The following is a 21668-nucleotide window of genomic DNA, read 5'->3' as shown; positions in this document are numbered from 1 at the left end:
ACTAGTACCTTATATTCAGCCATTGTGTTTGGACGTATTTTTGAGCACACTGACCCCTTATATTAACTGTATATGCTTGAAGTAGGATTGATGAATTATTCTTTATTGCTAACAGTAGCCGATGTTTCTTGTTTCTTTTAATTATGTTTGCAGTAAAAACAACAACCCCTTTTTAAGAGATAAGCAGAAACAAGGCGGTACACAATGTTACAAAAAACCAGTTTATTAACCCTTGCTACAGGTGAGTTAAGAGAACATTTCAACACAGCCAGCCTGCCCTTGACACAGCTGAGGAGCAGGGCCAGCCCAAGACATTTTGGCACCTGAGGCAAACCTCAAAATGGCATTCCACCCGTCAGGGAAGAAGGGATGAGTGACGATTTACATCAGGTACAAGGTGGGGAGGGAAGATCTACATTGGGAACAAGGGTGGGAGGAGACTAGCAGTGCATACTATTAGCCAAGGGGCCACTCTAGAGGTGGCACTGGGGGGGCACCACAGGAGGTGAAGCATTCCTCTGAGGCCGGGTCTGCTGCCCCTGTGGATCCTGCCACATGGGTGGGCCAGCCCAGGCTGATGTTCACACAGAGGGAACAGACACCTCACTGCAGCAGGGGCTGAGGACAGACTAGGAGCAACACCCCACAAAATAAAGAGAGGCACACATGACAGGAGGGGAGCCTTCAAGATCAACGGAGAAAATATAAAGATATATTTCCACCAGTATGTTCCACTCCCTCCCAAGAGTGGCTCAACCAACCTTACCCAGCCCAGTGCAATAGATAGGATGAGCACGTTTGGACAATCAGACTTCCACCATCTAACACGTCTGAAAAACACTAAACGCTCCTGTCTGTAGTAATTCCAAAGAACAGGTCCCAGGAGCAGGCAGAGAAGGGAAGAGAGTCTTGTTATTCAGTTGCTTGCAAAACTGGGGATTTATTTGAAACATGGCAAGATGACTCGGGGCCAGCAGTGAGAGGGACTGTCCCTGCAAAATGCTCCACTGCTCAAGTTCTCCAGGACACCAGCGATGGAGGGCTGGTGGGCAGGCTGGCACTGATGCATGCAGAGCCCCACCAGGAGGGGGCAGCAGATTCGCCTCGAGCTCCACTGGAGCAAATGCACTATAGAGCAATCTCCGCAAGGCCTAGTTTGGGAAGAAGACAGGCAGACAGTGAAATCCAGTTCAGCTTAAATTGGATGCACAAACAGGTAAGACCTTAGGGCAGGGATGGAGAGCCTGGGGTCCTCCAGAGGTTGTTGGACCAGAGCTCCCATCAGCCTGGTCCACCCCTGGCTACTGGGAGCAGGTGTCCAAGAGCATCTAGAGGGCTGCATTCCTGCCTTACGGTGTAGTGGGAAACAGGACATCCTGCACTGAACTCTGGTATACATTTGGACATGGAGTAATAGATGACTGAGGAGGACTCAAATGTCTCTAGGAAAAAAGTTAGAGTGGCGATTCGACATTCATTTTGCATAACGTAGTATTCGCTAAGGTGCTGATTCCAGAGCCTCCAGAAGAGAAGCAGCTGAGCACTTTCACCTCTCTTTTTTATTTCCCTCTTTAAAATGTCATGTCGGAATCATAGCTGGATTTGCAGGTTACAGGGCAAATGTAGCAGGATGGACACCCAAGCAAAACATGGCTCCCTCTTAAAAGAATTATTACAAGGTCTGCCCTGCTGCCACTGCCCCCCTGCTAGAGCAAACAGAGGTGTGTTGGGCTCCCTCCCCATGTGGGCTCTCAAGTCTGGTGAGGGCAACTTCCCACCCACAACCCTTAAGGAATGCATTTCCCTCACAGCCAGACTGCCGGGACACAGTGTCCACTGGACAAAGAGTTTAAAGGGCGAGGTAGGATCCTTCATACTCTTGCCAACCTGTTCTCTACCTTTGATCCAAGCACACCTGGGAGTCCAGTGAGACGGGAAAAGAGAGGGGGGGAAACTAGGGTGAGGAGACCCTGGAAGAGTCCAATGCTAGTAATGAATAATCAGAGTATAAGAGATCTTCTGAGGTCCAGAATGTAATTTTACACCTGTGTAGAGGCATTACCATGGCTTGCTCAACAAACCATGAGCTGCCCCACAGGTGATCAAAGAAGCCATGATTTACTTCATTTTCCAGCTGCTCTTGCCTTTGTCGCTTGGGGAACATCTGAGTTGGGTGAGGGGCTAAACATACCATAGTTAAAGAAAGGGTGCTGGGCTCCCAGGCAATGCCAATCCACAGTTAAAACAAACCAAGGTTCATCATCATGGGTTGTCGGCAGTAAACAAACTACAGTCGTGCTACTGGGCAGGGTTCATATATAACGACGAGTCATAGATTACTGTTACATGAGAAGCTGGCTTTCTATTGGAACAGCACAGGAAGGACCCACATGCAAGGGTTTCTGATACTGCCTTGGGGGTAGGTGAGCTGGCCAGAGCAATTCCCCCACCTGCAGTAAAGATGCACAATGAAACTGGTTCGCAAAGGCTGCCCAATCTAGCCGTCTCAGATTGGGGTAGCACAGAGGTAGGAAAAATATGGCTTTGAGGCCCACTTCCAGATTTCCTCTTCTCCTCCCGCCCCCATCTCCTGTATGCAGCTCCAGCTGAAATCCAAAGGGGCACAGAGGCAGCTCCGAGGATTTGCTAATCAGGAGGGTGGCTCCAGAGAGATAATGGCAAACAGCCCTGCTGGGAAATTGGCTGATGTGTGCACTCCACTTCTCCGAAGCCAGTCCCAACAGGACTTACCGTTTCTCCTCTGGACGCAACCAGAGGGGAAACAGTGCCCTTTCTGTGGACCCTCCTGACACACAGACTGCTGATGGAGGACTGACCCAAGACCTTCGCCTTGACATGTCAAGTCCATTCATAGGATGAGTCACTCAACCAGGAGACACCAAGAGGAGAGGAGGGGGGAGGCCAGGTCTGCACACACCTGCCTGTCCAGGGTCTGCAATTTAAATTGGAACACACACGAACCCTCAAAAAATCTGGAGTGTTTGCAAATTGGTAAGTTAGATGCAGGAAGTGCTTAGCGTTAATTGAACTCACCAGGGTGGCGGGAGGGAGGGAGGAATGGAGAGGAAGAATATTTTCCCAAGCCTGCTTCCCCTGTTCAGGCTGAGCCCAATGATGCAACAGCAGAGTCCCAGCCACACACCCCTTTTATTAGGTGCTCGCTGAGCCTGGAACAGCACTGCCTGTTCCCACCTGGGGTGGGAACTTCCTCACTGCAGAGGTACTGGAGCAAAACTCTGCGGCTGCCAAGGGTGGAAGAGAGGAACGGCCATTTGGACGACCCCTTGTGGGGTCTAGCTGTTGTCCAACTGCCCTTCTACTACAGGGGCAGAGCTTATTGAAAATGAATGCACACAAATTAAGCATCCTGTGGGATGGGTCACCCTTAGACAATATATGGCTTAACGTTTGTGTTGCAGGATCATTCCACGGAATGACAGTTTGAACCAAGGATGTCTGCATTCCCTCCCCCAACACATACCTAGGCATTCCTATGGGAACAGAAGCACCACATATGGAATCAAGTTCCTGGTGAAATTGGAAGCAGGGCGGGTGAATTACTCTCCCTGTACAGCTGGTGGCAAGCAGGTCCACAAACCTGCCCAAGACCTCCCACAAGAACCTATGCCAGCCTTTCCAAACCCTCAAGAAGAACCCTGCCAAAGCATATCCTCACCCAGGTTACTGGAGTCCTTGGTAGCCCAGCACAGACAGTAATGTTGCATGAGCTGTTCGAGCAGTTCCTTCTCATCCAGAAACTCAAGTGCTTCTATCCTGGAAGGAAGAAGATAGGAAGGATAGCAGTAGACACACACACACACACACACACACACACACACACACACACACAGAGACCCCTACCTTCCAACCCAGCTTTGAGCAGAAGACAGCAGCAAGAGTGCTGGGTTGGGCCCTACAAGATCTGGATTCAAATCCTGAAGCTCATGGGGCATCAGTGAGCCAGACACTTTCATACTCCACAAACCTTCTTTTCTGTTGTTGTTGAAGTTGTTGTTATTTACTACCTAAAACAGTTTTCTTATGTTTTCAATTTTCCTTTCACCATTTTTACTGTAAGGCGCCTTGCTGAGGCTTGCCTTAAATGGTGAAGCCAAAATATATTCAATAAATTTATAAGTAAAAAAAAAAGAGCAGTCAAATACTACAACTCCCATTGGTGCAAGAGCGAGGAGGAGCTTACCTTCTGACATCATCTTTCGGCAAGCAATTGTAGGCTTTCATCATATCGATGGCATTTGCTGTTTCCCAGCCGTTTTGCAGGAAACGTTCCTTCTGTGAAGGAAACCCAGTGAGAAGTATAAGCAGAAGGGCAGGCTCTCCATCAGGTGAGATGGAAGGAGGAGAAGCAGGGAGGGTGCAAACCTCTGGGCCCCAGGCACACCCACCCTTTTAATACAATTTGGCAGGAACTTAAAATATATGATGCATCTTTGAAACTAAGGCTGCAGGTACATATTCCCTTCTCCCCAGCACAGGCACAGGCACTATCCAATAGATTTAAAAAGGACCATTGGGGTGGCAGAGGGAGAGAGTGATCTCAAACAGCACAGCGAAACCCAGAGGTAAGCATTATAGATTGTGCAAAACAGGCCACCTCACCCACTCAGAACATCTGACCTGGGAATCCAGAGATCTGCAGTCATCCACACCAACAAGGCTGCACTTCCGGCTCTGCAAGTTCTCAATCATGATCTGCCCAAATCGATCAGACATATTCACCTGGGGAGGGTACAAAAGACTGGCTGAAAGGGAGCTGGGAGAGAGGGTGCTCCTGCTAAGAACCAGGACCCCCCCACACCTCTTATTCAGGGAGCAGGTGTGCACAGGGACTCACTCACATGCCCTCCTTTATCGCAGGAAGCACTCCAGCCCAGAAGTCTCAAATCCTTAGATCCACACATAACATTTTTCTTACCACCACGATTTGTGCAGCTGTTGCCCTCCAGTTCCCATAGTGCCCCCTCCCTCCTGCCCTCCCCCAACTGCCACCTGCATCTGAAGGACTGCCTTATTCTGAGGGGGGAGAAGAAGAAAAGGCAAGCGCTTTTTCTAAACAAGCAAGTTGTGTTATCCATTCTTTTGTAACTTTTTTTTTTTAAAAAAAAGCTCAATGCCTATTGTTGTAATAACCTTAGGTAAACCACTTTGTGAGGTCCACCTGAAAAGCAGTACATAAATTCTGCAAAGAAGAAAGAAAGAAAGAAAGAAAGAAAGAAAGAAAGAAAGAAAGAATCCCCCATTGCAAGCCCACTGCAGAAGTGTGGAGGTTGGTATCGTGTGCAGAACAGGGAAAGGGCCCTGGGAATTTTGACCCATTTCAGTCCTGTTGCACTCAATCAGAAGTACTTTACACCCCACTTTGTGCAGATTTTTCGAAAAAGTGCATGAGAAGTCTGTATTACACCAGCAGGCATTTTGTATGTACTCTTTGTGTAAAATATGCGCCTTTGAATGCATCCATCTGAACATTTACATTTTGTATGTATCTTTCTCCATAAAATACGAATTTTGGTGCACCAAAACAGCCTCACTAAATCCAGGCAACGAAAAGTTGTGATCTAATCCACAAGCAAGATGGAGGGGACATATGGAGATGTTTACGTTTTTCCTGCCCCAAACATGATGATGCATACAGGTGGGGCCCACAACTCCATTTAGACCAGCCGTCCCCCAAACCTGCTGCCTTCCAGCTGTTTTGCACGACAACTCCCAATAGCTCCAAGCCAGTGCCAGTGAGAGTTGTAGTCTGAAACATCTGGCTGGCAAAAGCCGAAAGACTTTTTACTATCACCAGCTGTGCCTGACAGGGTGCACAGAATGGTTTTAAAAAATAAAGTAAAGCACACATGGCAACAGGGTGAAAACCCTACACGAATGGCTGCTTCATGAGCATCTTAACCCTGGAATGCTCCCTTCTCTGAATGCTAATGGGATCTGATGGGAAAGCAACCAGCTCCAGTGGATCAGTAGAAACCTTTCCTTCAACTGCCACCTCCGTCTGAATTCACAGCCAAAGCTGGCATATCAAACCTCTCATCTGCATTTCCGCCCTCACTCAGCAACCAGCAGTTTCTCCTTTTCATGTGGACTTGGCTTGCAGCTCAGCTACTTCCCCCACCCCCCTGCTCCATTCAAGCTGCCAAAGCCACAGAAAACACAACATGATTAACGTTCCATAAAGTTACATAAGATTGCTCACAATGCCGGTTCCTTGAGTTCGGCTACCTCTGACTCAGCAGCTGTTTTGCTCAGCATACACACATATACATATACATATACATATACAGCCCTGCACTTAAAAGGGGCTCCGCTGGAGTGTTGGGGGTGAGTGAGTGGGTGGGGACACAAAACAAATAACTGGGCAGAAACGGAATTGGTCTCCAATTGTTCTGGGGCACCGACCTTCAGAAACTCTGCAGTCTCCCAGAGGTAAATCCTTAACCCAAACCTTTGCTGGAATGCCTGTGCTTCTGGGATGGTATCCAACGTTAGGCCTACTTTGAATAGTCCCACTGAATTAAATTATTTCATTTATAACTTGCAATTTGTAACGCATCCCAAAGCAATTTACAATGGAATCAAAACATACCAAAACAGCTTCATATATAAAAACAGTCAAAGTTCCAAGGGGCAGGGGCCACCATACTAAAGGATAGATTCTGACACTGTGCTCAGTGGACACCTCCAGGCAGGTTGGGATGTGCAGAATGCAGGGATCCATTGTGCAGGCAGGGGCTGAGACGGCCTTTGAGGTTCATTGTTTTCAGTAGGCCTCCTTTGAGTGTGACTAGCATTGGATACCACCCATGGCCAAAAGCAGAGAGCATCCTATCTCTCTCTCTCTCTCTCTCTCTCCCACCATTCCTGCTTTCCATGCTTCAAATGAGGGATTCGTACTTGAGGCCCTTGCCATAGTGAGGAGCATTGGAAGACTATCACTGCTTGGGCTTACCTGCTCGTAGTTGATAAACATGGCGGTCTGGAACATGCTAGCCACCCACTTGAGGAGGTTCGCAGAATGGTCTTGGGTCATATAGATCAGGACGCATTCTGCCAACAGGAGAGTTGGCAAACTTTTAAGTTGGGGAGGGGGAAGAAAGAGGGAGGGGAAGAGAACAAGATCAGTATACATACATGGTGGACTGTATATACATATAATCATAGAACTGTAGAGTTGGATGGGACCCAATTCAATCCCTTGCAATGCAGGAATTGCAATGCTCTCTGTGTGTGTTTTCTCCTCTGGTATCCCAGAATTTCAAGAGCATCAGAGAAGGACAACACAGAAAGCTGCCTTTTACCAAGCCACACCACTGCTTGGTAAAGGTAAAGGGACCCCTGACCATTAGGTCCAGTCGTGGCCAACTCTGGGGTTGTGGCACTCATCTCACTTTATTGGCCGAGGAAGCCAGCATACAGCTTCCGGGTCATGTGGCCAGCATGACTAAGCCGCTTCTGGCAAACCAGAGCAATGCACAGAAACACCGTTTACCTTCCCGCCGGAGCGGTACCTATTTATCTACTTGCACTTTGATGTGCGTTCAAACTGCTAGGTTGGCAGGAGCAGGGACCGAGCAACAGGAGCTCACCCCGTCATGGGTATTCGAACCGCCAACCTTCTGATCAGCAAGTCCTAGGCTCAATTCCAGCAGTAGTCCAGACAGAAGGGGTCTTTCCCAGTCCCACCTGGGGATGATGGGAGTTGTAATCCAAAATTTCCAGAGGGCACCAGGTTGGAGGGAAAGGCTGATCTACACCAAGCTATCCAGGGCCCCAGCAACAAGGAGGTGAAAAGCTGTTCACTCTAAAAGTGTCCAACAAGCTGTGTGATTCAGGGGAAGGGGAAGAAGAGTGAGGTGTTTTCAGCTTGGCTCCGCTGAAGAGCCTTAACAGAGCTGTTAGAGCATCTGCTTTGCAGACAGAAGGCCTCTGGTTCAATCCCCAATGACATCTTCAGGTAAACATTAGGAAAGACTCCCTGCCTGAAACCCTGGAGAGCCACTGCCAGTCAGTGCAGACAATACTGAGCCAGGTGGACCAATCCAAGTGGATAGCTCAGTTGGTTAGAGCGTGGTGCAGATAACCTTCCCTGCAAGTTACGTTCACATAGAAATAATGTAAATCGGCAGAAAGGGGTCTCTGCCTTTTGATCAGCTGTTAAGAACGTGGTGTAGCAGCAGTAGGAGGAAGGGGTCAGCTCAGCTCCCTCTCCTCTCTCCATTAGCCCAGCAAGGCAGAAACTGCCCACCCACCACTCCATCAGCATGACTCAAACCAATGAGTAATCTCTTTGCTTGCAGGGCTGCTTTCAGATACTGACAGCAACAGGCAAAACCAACTGCTAGGAGGCAAAGGAATTCTATATGGAGGCTGGGTGGGCAGGTGGGGGAGAAAAGAGAGAGAGGAAAGGTGTGGGAAAGCAGGAAGAATGTAAGGGCTCTGCTGGATCAGGCCAAAGGGGGTCCAGATAATCCAGCATTCTGTTCTCACAGTGGCCAACCAGATGCCCCAAAGCGAAACCCTCATGCAGGCCCTGAGCTCAAGAGCAACTCTCCCCTCCTGCGGTTTCCAGCAACTGGTATTCAGAAGCATTGCTGCCACCTGCTGTGGAGGCAGAGCACAGGGTAGCCTTACCCTGCGTGAATTGTAGCTCCACGCTGCTTATGTTGCCTACAGACACATTTCTGCTCAGTCTGTAGTCTGCACACCACAATGATCTGGAAATCCTATCTCTGTTCACCTCCTGAGGTCCACAGAGAAGCCCAAACCATGAAAGGGCATTTTTTAGTTGAGGGCACATCCCCCTAGCAGAAAGGAGAGGGGGTGGAGAAGAGAGGATTTGATTCACCTCTCAGCCTTATGGGAGGGCAACTTACAGCAGTATCTAAAACAGAAATCAGAGGCCGGAAAATAGCCTCTGCAGATATATGCATGCCTTGCTAGGATGGCAACAGAGCAAATAGTCATCAGACCCAAGAAACGCAGTCAGAGCAACCTGACCCCAGGGTAATGTAACTACACGCATTCCAGCAGACACAATCAGTAGCCTGGAAAACGTAAATCAACTGGATCAGGACAGCCAGGCTCCTTTAAGTCTCAAAACTGAAGCAGCAAGAACCACAAACATGTCCTGCTTGACACCGCTGTAGTAAAACTCAATGCTGCATTGCAGCCTTTGGCAACCTGGTGCCCTCCAGATGTTTTGGACCACGATTCCCCTGTGCTGACTGGGGCTGTTGAGAGCTGTAGTCCAGAACATTGGGGGGCGGGGCAGGGGCAAGGCTGGCAAAGGCTGCTGCACTGAAACAATTTTCTTACACTCTGTGTATCTGAACAACATCCACAGCTTTTAAAAACCAGGCTGAATCACCAGTGTTAGAAATTGAGATATGAAAGCTGGGCACTAAATGGCACCTTAAACCTAGGTTATGGGCCCAACAACGGAATGTCTAAGCACACTGATTTCTTATAACAAGAATACAAAGCTGAATGAGCTGCAGAAATGAATGAACTGCAGGTAAAATATTGTGTTCATTTTTCACATGGTCTAGTCCTTCCCCTGCCCCACCCTCCTAATATTCTTAAGAGAGTCTCTTATCCAGTCTTCAGAGAGTAGCTGGAAGTGGGGGGACAGAAAAAGGCCCTCCTTTCCTTCCACCCTGCAGTTTTAATCTGAAATCTTAGGTGCAGTACTGCACCCAGAGCTCAGAAACTGCTCGCGCTAATGAAATTCCCTGTCGCAAAATGCGCCTAGAACAATGGGAGTTTTGAACACTGTGAATTGCTACCTCCTAGGCGGCACATTACCCAGAACGTTCCCAGAAGCCTTTGCACTCCAGTCTTACTGTGGATCCATGTTGCATTTCTTCAGCTTTTCCTCTAGTTTGGGCAGCTCTCGGAGATCCGCACCAACAATGGCGTAGCGGCTGGAGTCCAGGCTATGAGCATCTGTAGAGGAAGCAGCAGTTAAAGCCCTTTCATTTATCACTACTTGCCCAAGGCAAGCAAAAAATGAAAATCACAGTTAGGTGACCAGCGAGAGGAACTTTGCAGATGTTGCTGCTTTCTCTCCCTCCGAGGCCACAAATGCCTGCATTAGGGAACTGTTTTAATTGTTGTGCTGTTTTAATGGGCTTGTTTTACTGCACACTTTAACTGTCAATATTTAATGCTCTGACAGGATGGTTTTTAAATTTTGTGTATTTATACGTGTTGGAACGGCAAGTAAGTGGGACATAAAATAGATGATGATGATACAAGCCAGCTAAAATTTGTGGACTAGTATTTAAAAGGCTGACTTAAATGCTCTCATTTCTCCAAACCCAACACATCAAAGCTGTAGCACTTTTAAAGATTTGGGGGATTTTACAGTCGTGACATGGCACTAAATTGCTTTCACAAAAGCAAACGTCATTGACTGCTGAAAAATATTATCTGGTGATGGGATTTAAAAAGAGATTGGAAAAAACACATCTCATCCAGAGGCATGAGTGGTATTTTCCAAGGATACCAAGGGTGGCAAATTTCGAGTTCTTAGGAACCTGGATGTACCTGGAATTCTCCCATTCTTGCCTTACACCAGCCTTCTCCAACATGGTGCCCTCCAAATGTGGCTAAACCACAACTCCTACCAGACCCAGGAAGCATGGTCAATGGCTAGGGATGATGGGAGTTGCAGTTCATCAACATTTGGAGATCCAGAGGCTCCCCATACCTGTTCTACAACTGATAGACACTTCTCAATCATTTGTAATCTACCCGGTTAAACATTTAAAAGCACACACAAATACAATAATCTAAGTTTAAAAATAAATTTAAAATCCCCTGCCAGGCTATCCCTAGCTACCAAAAGCCCGCCAGCAGAACAGTGGCGTAGCGTGGGGGGTGCAGGGGGTGCTGGCCGCACCGGGTGCAACATTTGGGGGGGCGCTCGCACTCGCAGCTCTCTGCCCCTACCTGGCTCACTCACTCTCTCTCACTGCAGTGCTGGCTGTGCGAATCCGATCCGAGCCGCTGGGTTGCCGCCCACTGTGGAGGGGGTGGGTGCCAGGCGTGCGGTGCGGAGAGAGAGCGAGGGACTATCTGGGGGAGGGACAGTGCAGCGGCCACCCAGCGCAGCGCTGAGCGCGGGAGAGAACCACACCAGACCAGACCAGGCAGCAGCAAGAAGAAGCTGGCAGCGGCGGCAGGTTAGGGGTTAGGGGGCGCAAATTACTTGCCTTGCCCCGGGTAAGGGGGCGCAAATTACTTGCCTTGCCCCGGGTTAGGGGGCGCAAATTACTTGCCTTGCCCCGGGTGCTGACAACCCATGCTACGCCGCTGCAGCAGAAAACCGCCTTCCAAAGAGGACCAGGCATCAATGCTCTGCAGATGCTGCTGTGAGAGCCAGTGTGGTGTAGTGGTTAAGAGTGGTAGATTTGTAATCTGAGGAACCGGGTTCGTGTCTCCGCTCTCAACATGCAGCTGCTGGGTGACCTTGGGCCAGTCACACTTCTTTGAAGTCTCTCAGCCCCACTCACCTCACAGAGTGTTTGTTGTGAGGGAGGAAGGGAAAGGAGAATGTTAGCTGCTTTGAGACTCCTTCGGGTAGTGATAAAGCGGGATATCAAATCCAAATCTAAACTCCAACTCCCATTAGTCCTAGCCAGTATGCCCAAAAGCTAGGCATGATGGGATTTGGAGTCAAATGATGTCTGGAGAGACATGGGTTCTTCATCCCTGCTCAAGGGGAAGCAGCTCCCCTCGAGAAATTTCCAGCAAAGCAAGGAGAAAATTCACATCTTCATTCTTTCCTTCAGTTAGATATGGAGATGTTGTCAAACTGCTGGAAAGCTTGCTTTCAGAGTAAAACAACAACAACCTTGCTTGTGAGATGAAAGCCTGCTCCTCAAGAGTCCATACTCTAGACTGGCGCTGTGCTTGATGAAGCAAGAAGACTGCCCTGGAACCAGGAAACAACCTAACCATTTGGGGCTAACGGAGCAGAAAGATGCGGCAGGGCAGGAAAGGTGTCGGAGGAGATTTCGTCAGCTGAAGCAGGAGAGAGCAGAGCACCCGTAGCAAGAGAGGCAACATGGTCGACGTGATTGGAGGTTTTTAAACAGAAGTTGGATTGCCATCTGTCAGGGATGTTTTCACTGTGATTTCTGAATTGCACAGGGTTGGACTAAAATACCCTTAGGGATCCCTTCCTAGTCTACTAATATAAGATTCTATATGAGCTTTCCCCCAGACTACCAGCTCAATTGTGAAACTAGGTTTCTGAAACTCTATGATTGGCAAAACATTCCTGAAGAGGCTAGGGAAGACCATCTGGGGTTTCTGTAAGATGAAATGGCAAGTTCCTCATCAGGGCAGGAAAGGAGAGGGAGTCTGGCTATCAAGCCTGAGCATTTGGGGAGGGCAGGTGGAGAACATTTCCCAGTTTAAATTTTCCCGCAGAAAATTTCCCGCTTCATTACTAACAATGAAAGGATATTGATTGCAAATACTATAAAATATTGGAGAAATCTGGCAGTTTCCAAGTCCCCTAGTCTCCAGTGGTGGCAATAACCCCAGCAAGGCAAAACTGGGGAGGGGGGGCAGTATGAGCACAGAACAAAATCATAAGATGGTGATATGATAGCCATCTTCAAATAACTGAAGGGCTAGCACATGAAAGATGGAGCAAGCTTGTTTTCTGCTGCTCCAGAGAGTAGGACCTAAACCAAGAGATTCAATTTACAAGAAAGGAGATTAAGACGAAACATTAGGAAGAACTTTCCAATGGGAAAAGCTGTTTGACAGTGGAACAGACTACCTGGGAATGCGGTGGACTCTCCTTCATGGGAAGTTTTTAAGCAGAGGTTGGGTAACCACCTGTCAGGGATTTTAAAGCCGTGATTCCTGCATTACAACTCCCTTCCAACTCTACGTTTCTATAAGAGCGTACCCCAAAATTACCAGTTCAGTTCTGAAACTAGGTTTGTTGTTAGAGGGATGCTCTTTCAGAGTTATGCCTCTCTAATGTCTGGAACCTCCCTCCGATCTCCCACCTGCCATGCATCGCCACTGGCCAGTTTTTTTAGCCGTTAACTCTTGGACTCATTTGCCCGAGAAACCAAAACGAGATAAAGCAGCTAACGGACAATGCTGTCAAGGGCAGCACAGATCTATTGGGCGACACCCAACGAAGCATGCGGAGGAAGGCTCCTGCCATCAACGGAGGCGGAGGAAGGTAACGGCTGTCATTCCTGAAAGGCTTTCCTTTCCTAGGCAGCAAAAGAACAAGCAAGCGGCAGAGAATTATAAGCTCAATGTCAACCCACTGTGCAGCAACTGTGAAAAATAAAGCAAATTCCATGCTACGGATCATTAGGGAAGGAACTGAAAATAAAACTGCCAGGGTTTGTGATGCTCTTATACAAATCCATGGCATGGCTGCATTTGGAATATTGGGTACAGCGCAGTTCTGGCCACCTCAAAAATAATCTTGCAGAGTTAGAAAAGTGCAACCAAAATGATCGAGGGGATGGAGCAACTCTGCTGTGAAGAAAACTTGCAGTATTTGGGACTTTTCAGTTTAGAGAAAAGGCAAATAAGAGGCGAGGCGACATGACGTAAGTTTAAAAAGTTATGTATGGCATGGAGAAAGCGTGTGGAGAAACGTTTCTCTACCTCTCTCATAACACTGGCACTGAATGTTGGAAGGCGCAGGACGAATGCCAGAGACGTCACTTCTTCATGCAGCACATAGTTAAACTATGGAACTCACTGCCACAGGAGGCAGTGATGGCCACAAACCTAGATGGCTTTAAAAGAGGATTAGACAAATTCATGGAGTAGAAGGCTGTCAGTGACTATTCGCCATGATGGCTCTGCTCTGCTCCCACAGCCAGAAGCAGTAATATTTCTGAATACCTGTTCCTGGTGGGGGAAAAGAAAGGGTGGAAAGAGCACTCTTGTGCCCCAATCCTGCTTGCGGGTTTCCCACAGGCATCTTGTCAGGCCACTGTAGAAATAGGATGCTGCACTAGATAGGCCACTGGCGTGATCCAGCAGAGCTCTTCTTATGTTCTTAAACTGTTAGGAATGTGGGGGGGAGAGGAGAGACAGGAAGTCCCAACAGAACCCTAACATTCCTAGTCAAGCGTGTGCCAGTACCTTTCAGCAAGGGGCAAAGAGCAGTTTTTTCACAGGCTGATTCAAGGAGCAGCACATATGGGTTGGTAAGAAAGCTAGGCAAAGAAAAGGTTAAATGCAATACAAGTGCATTTTGTGAAACGTTGAGAAGGTGCCCACATAGCAGAATAGTGAGGAGGTGGTAGCGGCTTTAGAAATGCCACCTTGCTTTACCGATGGATTTTTAAGATGACTCACCCATTAGAAGAGACTCCCCTGAATGGCTTTCCATAATTGGTTTTGACAAGGGAGGTTTTGATCTGTGGGAGAGAAGGACAAAAAAAAAGGAAAAGAAGGAAAAGGAGTCAGCGAGTCATTGCTGGTGGAAGCTGCAAAGAGAGGGAGGCCTTGTGTGCCCCCTGCTGGAAAGAGATCACTAGGCCTGACTGCTGCAGAGCCCAGTCTCTTGTGTGTTCGCACCATCTGGGCAGTAAGATGCATTGTTCCATCTAGCTCAGTACTGTCCACACTGACTGGCAGCAGCTCTCCAGGGTGTCAGAAAAGGTTCTCTCCCAGCCCTCCCTGAAGATAGCAGGAACTGAACTTGGGGCCTTCTGAATGCAAAGCAGATGCTTCAACCATTGAGTCACATCCCTTCCTCTACTGGAGGGAAGAAGGGAAGAAAGGTCCATTCAGGGGGTGCTGTCCAGGAAAGGGTAGGCAAGCAGGGATTGGCTCCTGGACACACTGAGACATTTCCCTTCTCATATTGCCAAAATACATGGTCTTGCTTTCTGCACTGCAGGGGATTGGACTGGACGATCCTTTGGTTCCCCTTTGAACTCGACAATTCTATGATTCTGTGTGAACTTGTGTGTGTCTGAAACTGACAAGGAGCAGTTCTCAGACTGCACAACATCCGGCAAGCCCTTTCCACAAGTTCATTTCAGATACATTGCTTAAAGCAAAGGCTTGGGTCTACTGCACCTTGTTACCCACAGTGCAGCCAATGTTCAAGACAATGCATGATCCCCTCTTTACTAAGCAAGGCTAAGGGTCCTTTCACAAGCTATAGACCCCCACAGCAGACCTGCTAAGACCCTAACATTTGGGACAGGAGCCGTTTCACTTTCATTCATTCTACCATTTATACTCAACTTTACAATCCTGTACCAGGCTTTTGAAGCACCTCACAACAATATTAGGATTAAAAATACACACTGCAGAGAGCTACAGTTGGCTGATACTAATAAATATACTTACAGGGGGTTGGACTAGATGACCCTTTGGGACTCTTCCAACCCTACAATTCTATTATTCTATAAAGTCAGTAACTGAGTACACAGTGCAAGTCAGTAACATGTGAACATCTTAAGCCAGCCCTGTTCAGGGAAGTTTTTAATGTGTGACATTTTAGTGTATTTTTGGTCTCTGTGGAAGCCGCTCAGAGTGGCTGGGGAAACTCAGCCAGATGGGCGGGGTACAAATAATAAATTATTATTATATTATTATTATTATTGCCCAAGCAACTGGCAAACTGTAACACGTTTGTTTGGGTCCCACACCCCAATAAAGCTTTTTGCAACTTGTGAAGCTACTGTTGCACTAGAGAAATAAGTGACCCAGAAAAAAAGAAACTTAAAAAGAATAATTAAGATTGCAATCCTATAAGTGGGGAGTAAGTTAAATCAATGAAGATTTTCTTCTGAGTAGACATGCCTGGATAGGATACAGTAGTGCTTCAAGAGCGAAACTGACAGGAATCCTTTTAAACAGAGAAAATCTGAATCTGACCTAAACCTTACAAGCTTTGTGCATGTATTTATAGAGAATGTTGCACCCTGAAGGAGCTGGAACTTTGCCCCAAGACCCTACAACCAAACACACAGGGTAATAGACCCACTGAAATGAATGAACCTAAGCTAAACATGTCCATTAACTTCAATGGGTCTACTCTGAGTAGGACTAATACTCTTCGAAAGAAAAGACTTGATATTTTTCAGAACTTTATTTGCATGCCTAAGTAATCTCAGCCCTTCGCAGTTGCACAGTCACATACATTTTTTTCATGCTTGGCCCTTTCATCCCTTCCAATAGGCAAGACCATGTGACCATTTAACTTGGCCTTTGAAGCCCGAGAAATATATATTTTAGAACCTACCCTATTCTCTTGACTATATTTAACAGATTTTAATACTGTTATTTTAAATTATTGTAACCGACCCTGGGACTACATGGTGAAGGGTAGGTAAAAAACCTAAAATGATAACAATAGTTATTTTTTGGAGGGGGGCACTGACGCTTCATGACTAGTAAGAGTTGGCCCCAACTTTTCTTCTCAAAACCGAAAAACATGTTCATCTCAGTCAAGAGCACACACCCAGGCACTTACTTGATGTTGTGGATTTTCCTTGTGACTATAGATGGGAAGTCAACTTCAAAATATTTTATTGGAAGCAGATTCTCATCCTGAAAGGGATTGGGGGAGGGAGAAGCCAGACATTCAGCTCATGAAGAGACACACAATTCAGCTCCTCAGTTATGTCCCAGGTCAGTAGTTTTCAAGCTGTCTACTTTTTTAGAAACCTTTTCCACACTGACGAAGCTTTGTGTATGTTCTAGAGCAGCGTTGCTCAACCCAGTGTTCTGCAGGTGTTTTAGACTACAACTTCCACCAGCTCCAGCACCACAGCTATGTTTTGGACTACAGTTCTCATTTGCACCAACCAGAATGCCTACTTTGGACTACAAATCCCATCACCCCCAGCAAGCAGGGCCACATTTTGGACTGCAGCTCTCATCAGATGGGGATTACAGTCAAAAATAAAATAAAATAATAATAATAACCATAATAATTTATTTCTACCCCGCCCATCTGGCTGGGTTTTCCCAACCACTCTGCTGGAAAAGCATCATTTCCCCATTTTATTGGGGAAAACTGAGCTAGACTTCTCCGCCATGCATGGTGCAAGCCCAGCCTGTCAGCCTTGAGATTCCCCCCACAGGAACCAAACTCACCTGGAGCTACAAATGCAGGGGAGAAGAGCAACAATGAGTGGACAGGCCATCTTTCAGCAGACCATGCCCCCATTAATAACACCGAGGAACACGACTGAAATACACTGCCCTGGGTTGTTTTACTAGATATAAAGTAAAGGTAAAGGGACCCCTGACCATTAGTCCAGTTGTGACCGACTCTGGGGTTGCGGCGCTCATCTCACTTTACTGGCCAAGGGAGCTGGCATACAGCTTCCGGGTCATGTGGCCAGCATGACTAAACCGCTTCTGGCGAACCAGAGCAGCGCACGAAAACGCCGTTTACCTTCCTGCTGGAGCAGTACCTATTTATCTCCTTGCACTTTGACGTGCTTTCGAACTGCTAGGTTGGCAGGAGCAGGGACCGAGCAATGGGAGCTCACCCCGTCGCGGGGATTCGAACCGCCGACCTTCTGATCGGCGAGTCCTAGGCTCTGTGGTTTAACCCACAGTGCCACCTGTGTCCCTTTACTAGATATAGATTACCGTAATAAAAGCCCAGAAACAAAAATACTTTTGTAAGTGACCACTAGAGGCTCCCCTGGAGCTATAAAATTCCTTCTTTGCACTTACGTTAACAATGAATAATTTCTCACCTTTAATTTCCAGAACAGAGTGTCCATGCCAGCCCCCAGGTTGATAATTTGGCAGTTGCATTCAGTCTTCTGCAAGAAAGCCTTAAGTAAGCGGCCAACTCCCTGGACACGGGCATAATACCCTAACAGAAAAACAGTACTGTAAGAATCAGACAATGCTAACCAAGAGCTGACAGAGTATATCTGTCAATTCTGAGTACATTTTGCAAAATGTTGTCATAACTGTAAGAGAAAATAACAACACCTGCCCTGGTCCAACAGACATGTTGGTCCAACATACTGTCTTAGCGGTGATTCCTGGCAGATCTGCTCCCTGCCTTACAGGCCTTTTCTACCTAGCCTCGGAGGGCAGGACCCTGACTATGGCTACAAAGGTTGAGGCTGCTGAACAGACTCTGGTGTGTTGTTTAGGGTGTGTTGTTTGGGGGGGGTGTTGCTGTTGCTTTTCTGTATCTTTATTTTATATCTTGTTTTTATTTATGCAAAAATTGTTCAGTTTGGTTGTGTATTCTTTATGACTACTTTTGTTATGTTTTAGTTATGTATTTTGTTTTCATGTTGTAAGCCATCTTGAGTATGGTTTGAATTGTGGAAAGGCAGTATACAAATAGAGTACAGTGGTGCCTCGCAAGACGAAAAGAATCCGTTCTGTGATTCTCTTCGTCTAGCGGTTTTTTCGTCTTGCAAAGCAAGCTCATTGAAGGATTAGCGGATTAGCGGCTTTTAGCGGCTTATCTGCTGATCGGATCAGCTGATAAGCGGCTTAGCGGCTTAGAAAAAGGGGGGAGGGGGGAAAACCAGCAGGAACTCGCAAGACATTGTCGTCTTGCGAAGCAAGCCCATAGGAAATTCGTTTTGCGAAGCACCTCCAAAACGGAAAACTCTTTCGTCTAGCGAGTTTTCCGTCTTGCGAGGCATTCGTCTTGCGGGGCACCACTGTATGTATGTATGTGGCTCATGGAGCCCACTTTGGACTCATACTTGCATACAAACTTACCACGGCTGATTTCAGGCGCCTTCCTTTCTTTTGGCAGCCTCACAAAATAATCAAGGTAAGGATCCTTCCAGTAGCCAACATTTACTGCATATCTGCCCAAGGGAAAGAGAAAGGCCCTCTTAACAAGGCTGGAATCCATGGTCATTCAAAAACATAATTCTAGAGGATGTGGATTTGATCTAATCTATGAAGGGGATTCTTATGTTCTTATTACTTTACTGAAAGCATTTTAATTCCTCTCTTAGGCATTAAAAAAAAAAACCTCCCAGAGAAGCTTACAAATGTCACTGATGTGGTTACAGTGGATCAACTTCTAGCCAGGATCTGCCTCCAGATGCTTTTGAACACCAGTTGCTGAAAACCACAGTAGAGGTGAGCGCAGTTGGGCCTGAGTCCTGCTTGTGGACTTCTTCCCAATGTGGCATCTGGTTGGTCACTGTCAGAACAGGATGCTGGACTAGATGAGCCCCCTTTGGCCTGATCCAGCAGGCTCGTCTTATGTTCTTATAGTTTAAGAATGCACAGTGTGAAGACGCAGGGCAATGGCTTATATACCAAGTCAACCCATTAGTCCTACTGAATCAGTAATACCTACACTGACTGGCAGCGACTCTGCAGGGTTGCAGACCAGTTTCTACCAGCCATGTGGAGATGCCATCAGGCATGGATTTAGGGCTGGATTTAGATTTGATGAGGCCCTAAGCTCCTGAAGGTAATGGGGCCCTTTATATGTCCAGCTGTCCTTTGTCAACAACAAATTGTCGCTTTTTTGTGTGTGTTGAATATTTGCTATATGGTAATTTATGGATCTAATTTACATCATAGGAGCCTACACAACACGAAACCCTGTTGCTGTATGTAGGGGTTTTTTTTATCTTATATTTTGGAAATGTACATCCAGGTTTTTATCCTTTAAATTTTTTGGGGGGGCCCCAAGAGAGTGGGGCCCTAAGCTATAGCTTGATCGGCTTATACAGTGGTACCTCATTTTACGAACTTACTCTGTTCCAGAAGTCCATTCTTAAACTGAAACCATCCTTAAACCGAGGCGTGCTTTCCCTAATGAGGCCTCCCACCACTGGTGCCCTTCCACCATTCGGATTCCATTCATAGACCGAGGTAAAGTTCTCAAACTGGGACACTACTTCCAGTTTTGCGGAGTCCGTAAACCAAATCGTTCGTAAACAGGACTGTTCTTAAACCGAGGTACCACTGTACATAAATCCAGCACTGGGTGCCATCATTGGAGATTGAACTTGGGACCTTCTGCATGCAAAGCAGATGCTCTAACAGAGCAACGGTTCTCCATACCAAGCCATCTCTTTTTTCACTCATACACATGCCTCTCATTTTGCTTAACGCCCCAAGGCAGATGAAGAGCCCCTACTACAGTGGTACCTCGGGTTAAGAACTTAATTCGTTCCGGAGGTCTGTTCTTAACCTGAAACTGTTCTTAACCTGAAGCACCACTTTAGCTAATGGGGCCTCCTGCTGCCGCTGCGTGATTTCTGTTCTCATCCTGAAGCAAAGCTCTTAACCTGAAGCACTATTTCTGGGTTAGCAGAGTCTGTAACCTGAAGCGTATGTAACCTGAAGCGTATGTAACCCGAGGTACCACTGTAATGATAACAATACAATAAGCCCGGGGAGGTGGTCTTCTTCTGCAACGAGATACCGAAGAGCATCCCCAGGGGTGACGTCATGGGCCTGATCCGACCTGGTTCCCCCTTGGCCCCGCCCCTTTCCCATGAGGTGGGAGGGTCTTTGAAAGGAGTGGGCGTGGCTCCCGAGGCTCCTCCCTCGCTCGCTCACCGCTTGCAGAGGGAGGCGTCGTCGCAGGTGCCCCTCACGGCCTCGTCGCTGATTTCCACGTCCCGGGAAGTGCTCGCCATCGCCGGCCGGAGAGGAAGTTTGGATCAGGTCAAGAGAGAAGAAGAGCACGAGCTGCCCATACCTGGGCCGCCGCCACCGCTGCACCCCTCAGAGCACCGCTTCCTCACCTGCCAGCAACGACCATGCACATTGGCCCACGCCTGCGCGTGGTCGACGGAGACGGGTCAAGGTTCCTTGCCCACCCCCTTATCGCCGCTGCACTTTCTATTGGGCAGAGCCTTTGTCAGTTCCACGCCGGACCCAATCAAGGTTGGGAAGTGCGGCCGGGCGGGTCGCAGGACTTGCCGGGAAATGTAGTCTTTCGCTAAGAGGGCGGAACCGTCGCCAGTGTTTTGACAGCTCCACGGTGGATTCAGCCAATGAGGACAGACGCTAGATACTGTGGGAATTGTAGTCTCTCGCGATACGGGGCTAGTCATCCTCCACATCTCGAATGGAAAAAGTCAGGTGTCAATGTAAAAGAGGTGCTATTTATTCAGCTGTTCAAATTGCCCAAGCACAGAAAGTCTGATAAGCTTTTGGCACCAACCTACTTATTCACCCAACCTTTGGGTTGAATCTGTGCCACTGCTCTTCACGAAAATACCTACTTGGTTCCCACCCACTTTACTTGTTACTGATAAGACTGTACGATTTCGTTGTGTTTTCTCCCCATACCCCACTTCGGAATTATTTCGAAATGAAAAGCAGTAACCTAGTATAAGTAAATAAATAGCAGTTATTCCTCCTGTCCTCCTCGGTGTTGTTTTTTATAATAGTTGTTTTAAATTCTACTTAATGCTCTAACCCACCCAAGAATCTTAGGGTGAAGGGCGGGCAATAAATAAATTATTAATAGTAACATTTATATTTCACCTTCTATCCTCCATGGGGATCAAAGTGGCATACTGTACATGATTCCCCCCCTCCCCTGCCCACTTTATCGTCACAACAACCCTGTGAGGTAGGAAGTGTCTCATGCACTCTACTCGGAGAATAAGAAAAAAAGGCGCCTCCTCCGGAAA

General features: G+C 47.4%; 1 protein-coding gene across 1 annotated transcript; it reads right to left on the bottom strand.

Moving 5' to 3' along the window:
- Positions 1-207: 207 nt before the first annotated feature.
- LCMT1 (leucine carboxyl methyltransferase 1) lies at positions 208-21280 on the bottom strand. The gene is made up of 11 exons (XM_083474024.1): positions 20584-21280; positions 18772-18863; positions 17775-17896; positions 16535-16611; positions 14401-14462; positions 9888-9990; positions 6995-7115; positions 4660-4761; positions 4223-4314; positions 3698-3795; positions 208-1151 (listed from the first exon to the last, which is right to left on the bottom strand). Exons 1-11 carry the CDS (start codon positions 20661-20663, stop codon positions 1129-1131), a joined length of 972 nt encoding a protein of 323 aa, XP_083330150.1. The 5' UTR covers positions 20664-21280; the 3' UTR covers positions 208-1128.
- Positions 21281-21668: the final 388 nt, after the last annotated feature.

This window comes from Podarcis liolepis (assembly GCF_965112155.1).
Source record: "Podarcis liolepis genome assembly, chromosome: 14".
NCBI classification, from domain to species: domain Eukaryota; kingdom Metazoa; phylum Chordata; class Lepidosauria; order Squamata; family Lacertidae; genus Podarcis; species Podarcis liolepis.
The sequence above is the reverse complement of the archived record's forward strand: the minus strand, read 5'-3'. Positions and strand labels throughout refer to the sequence as shown.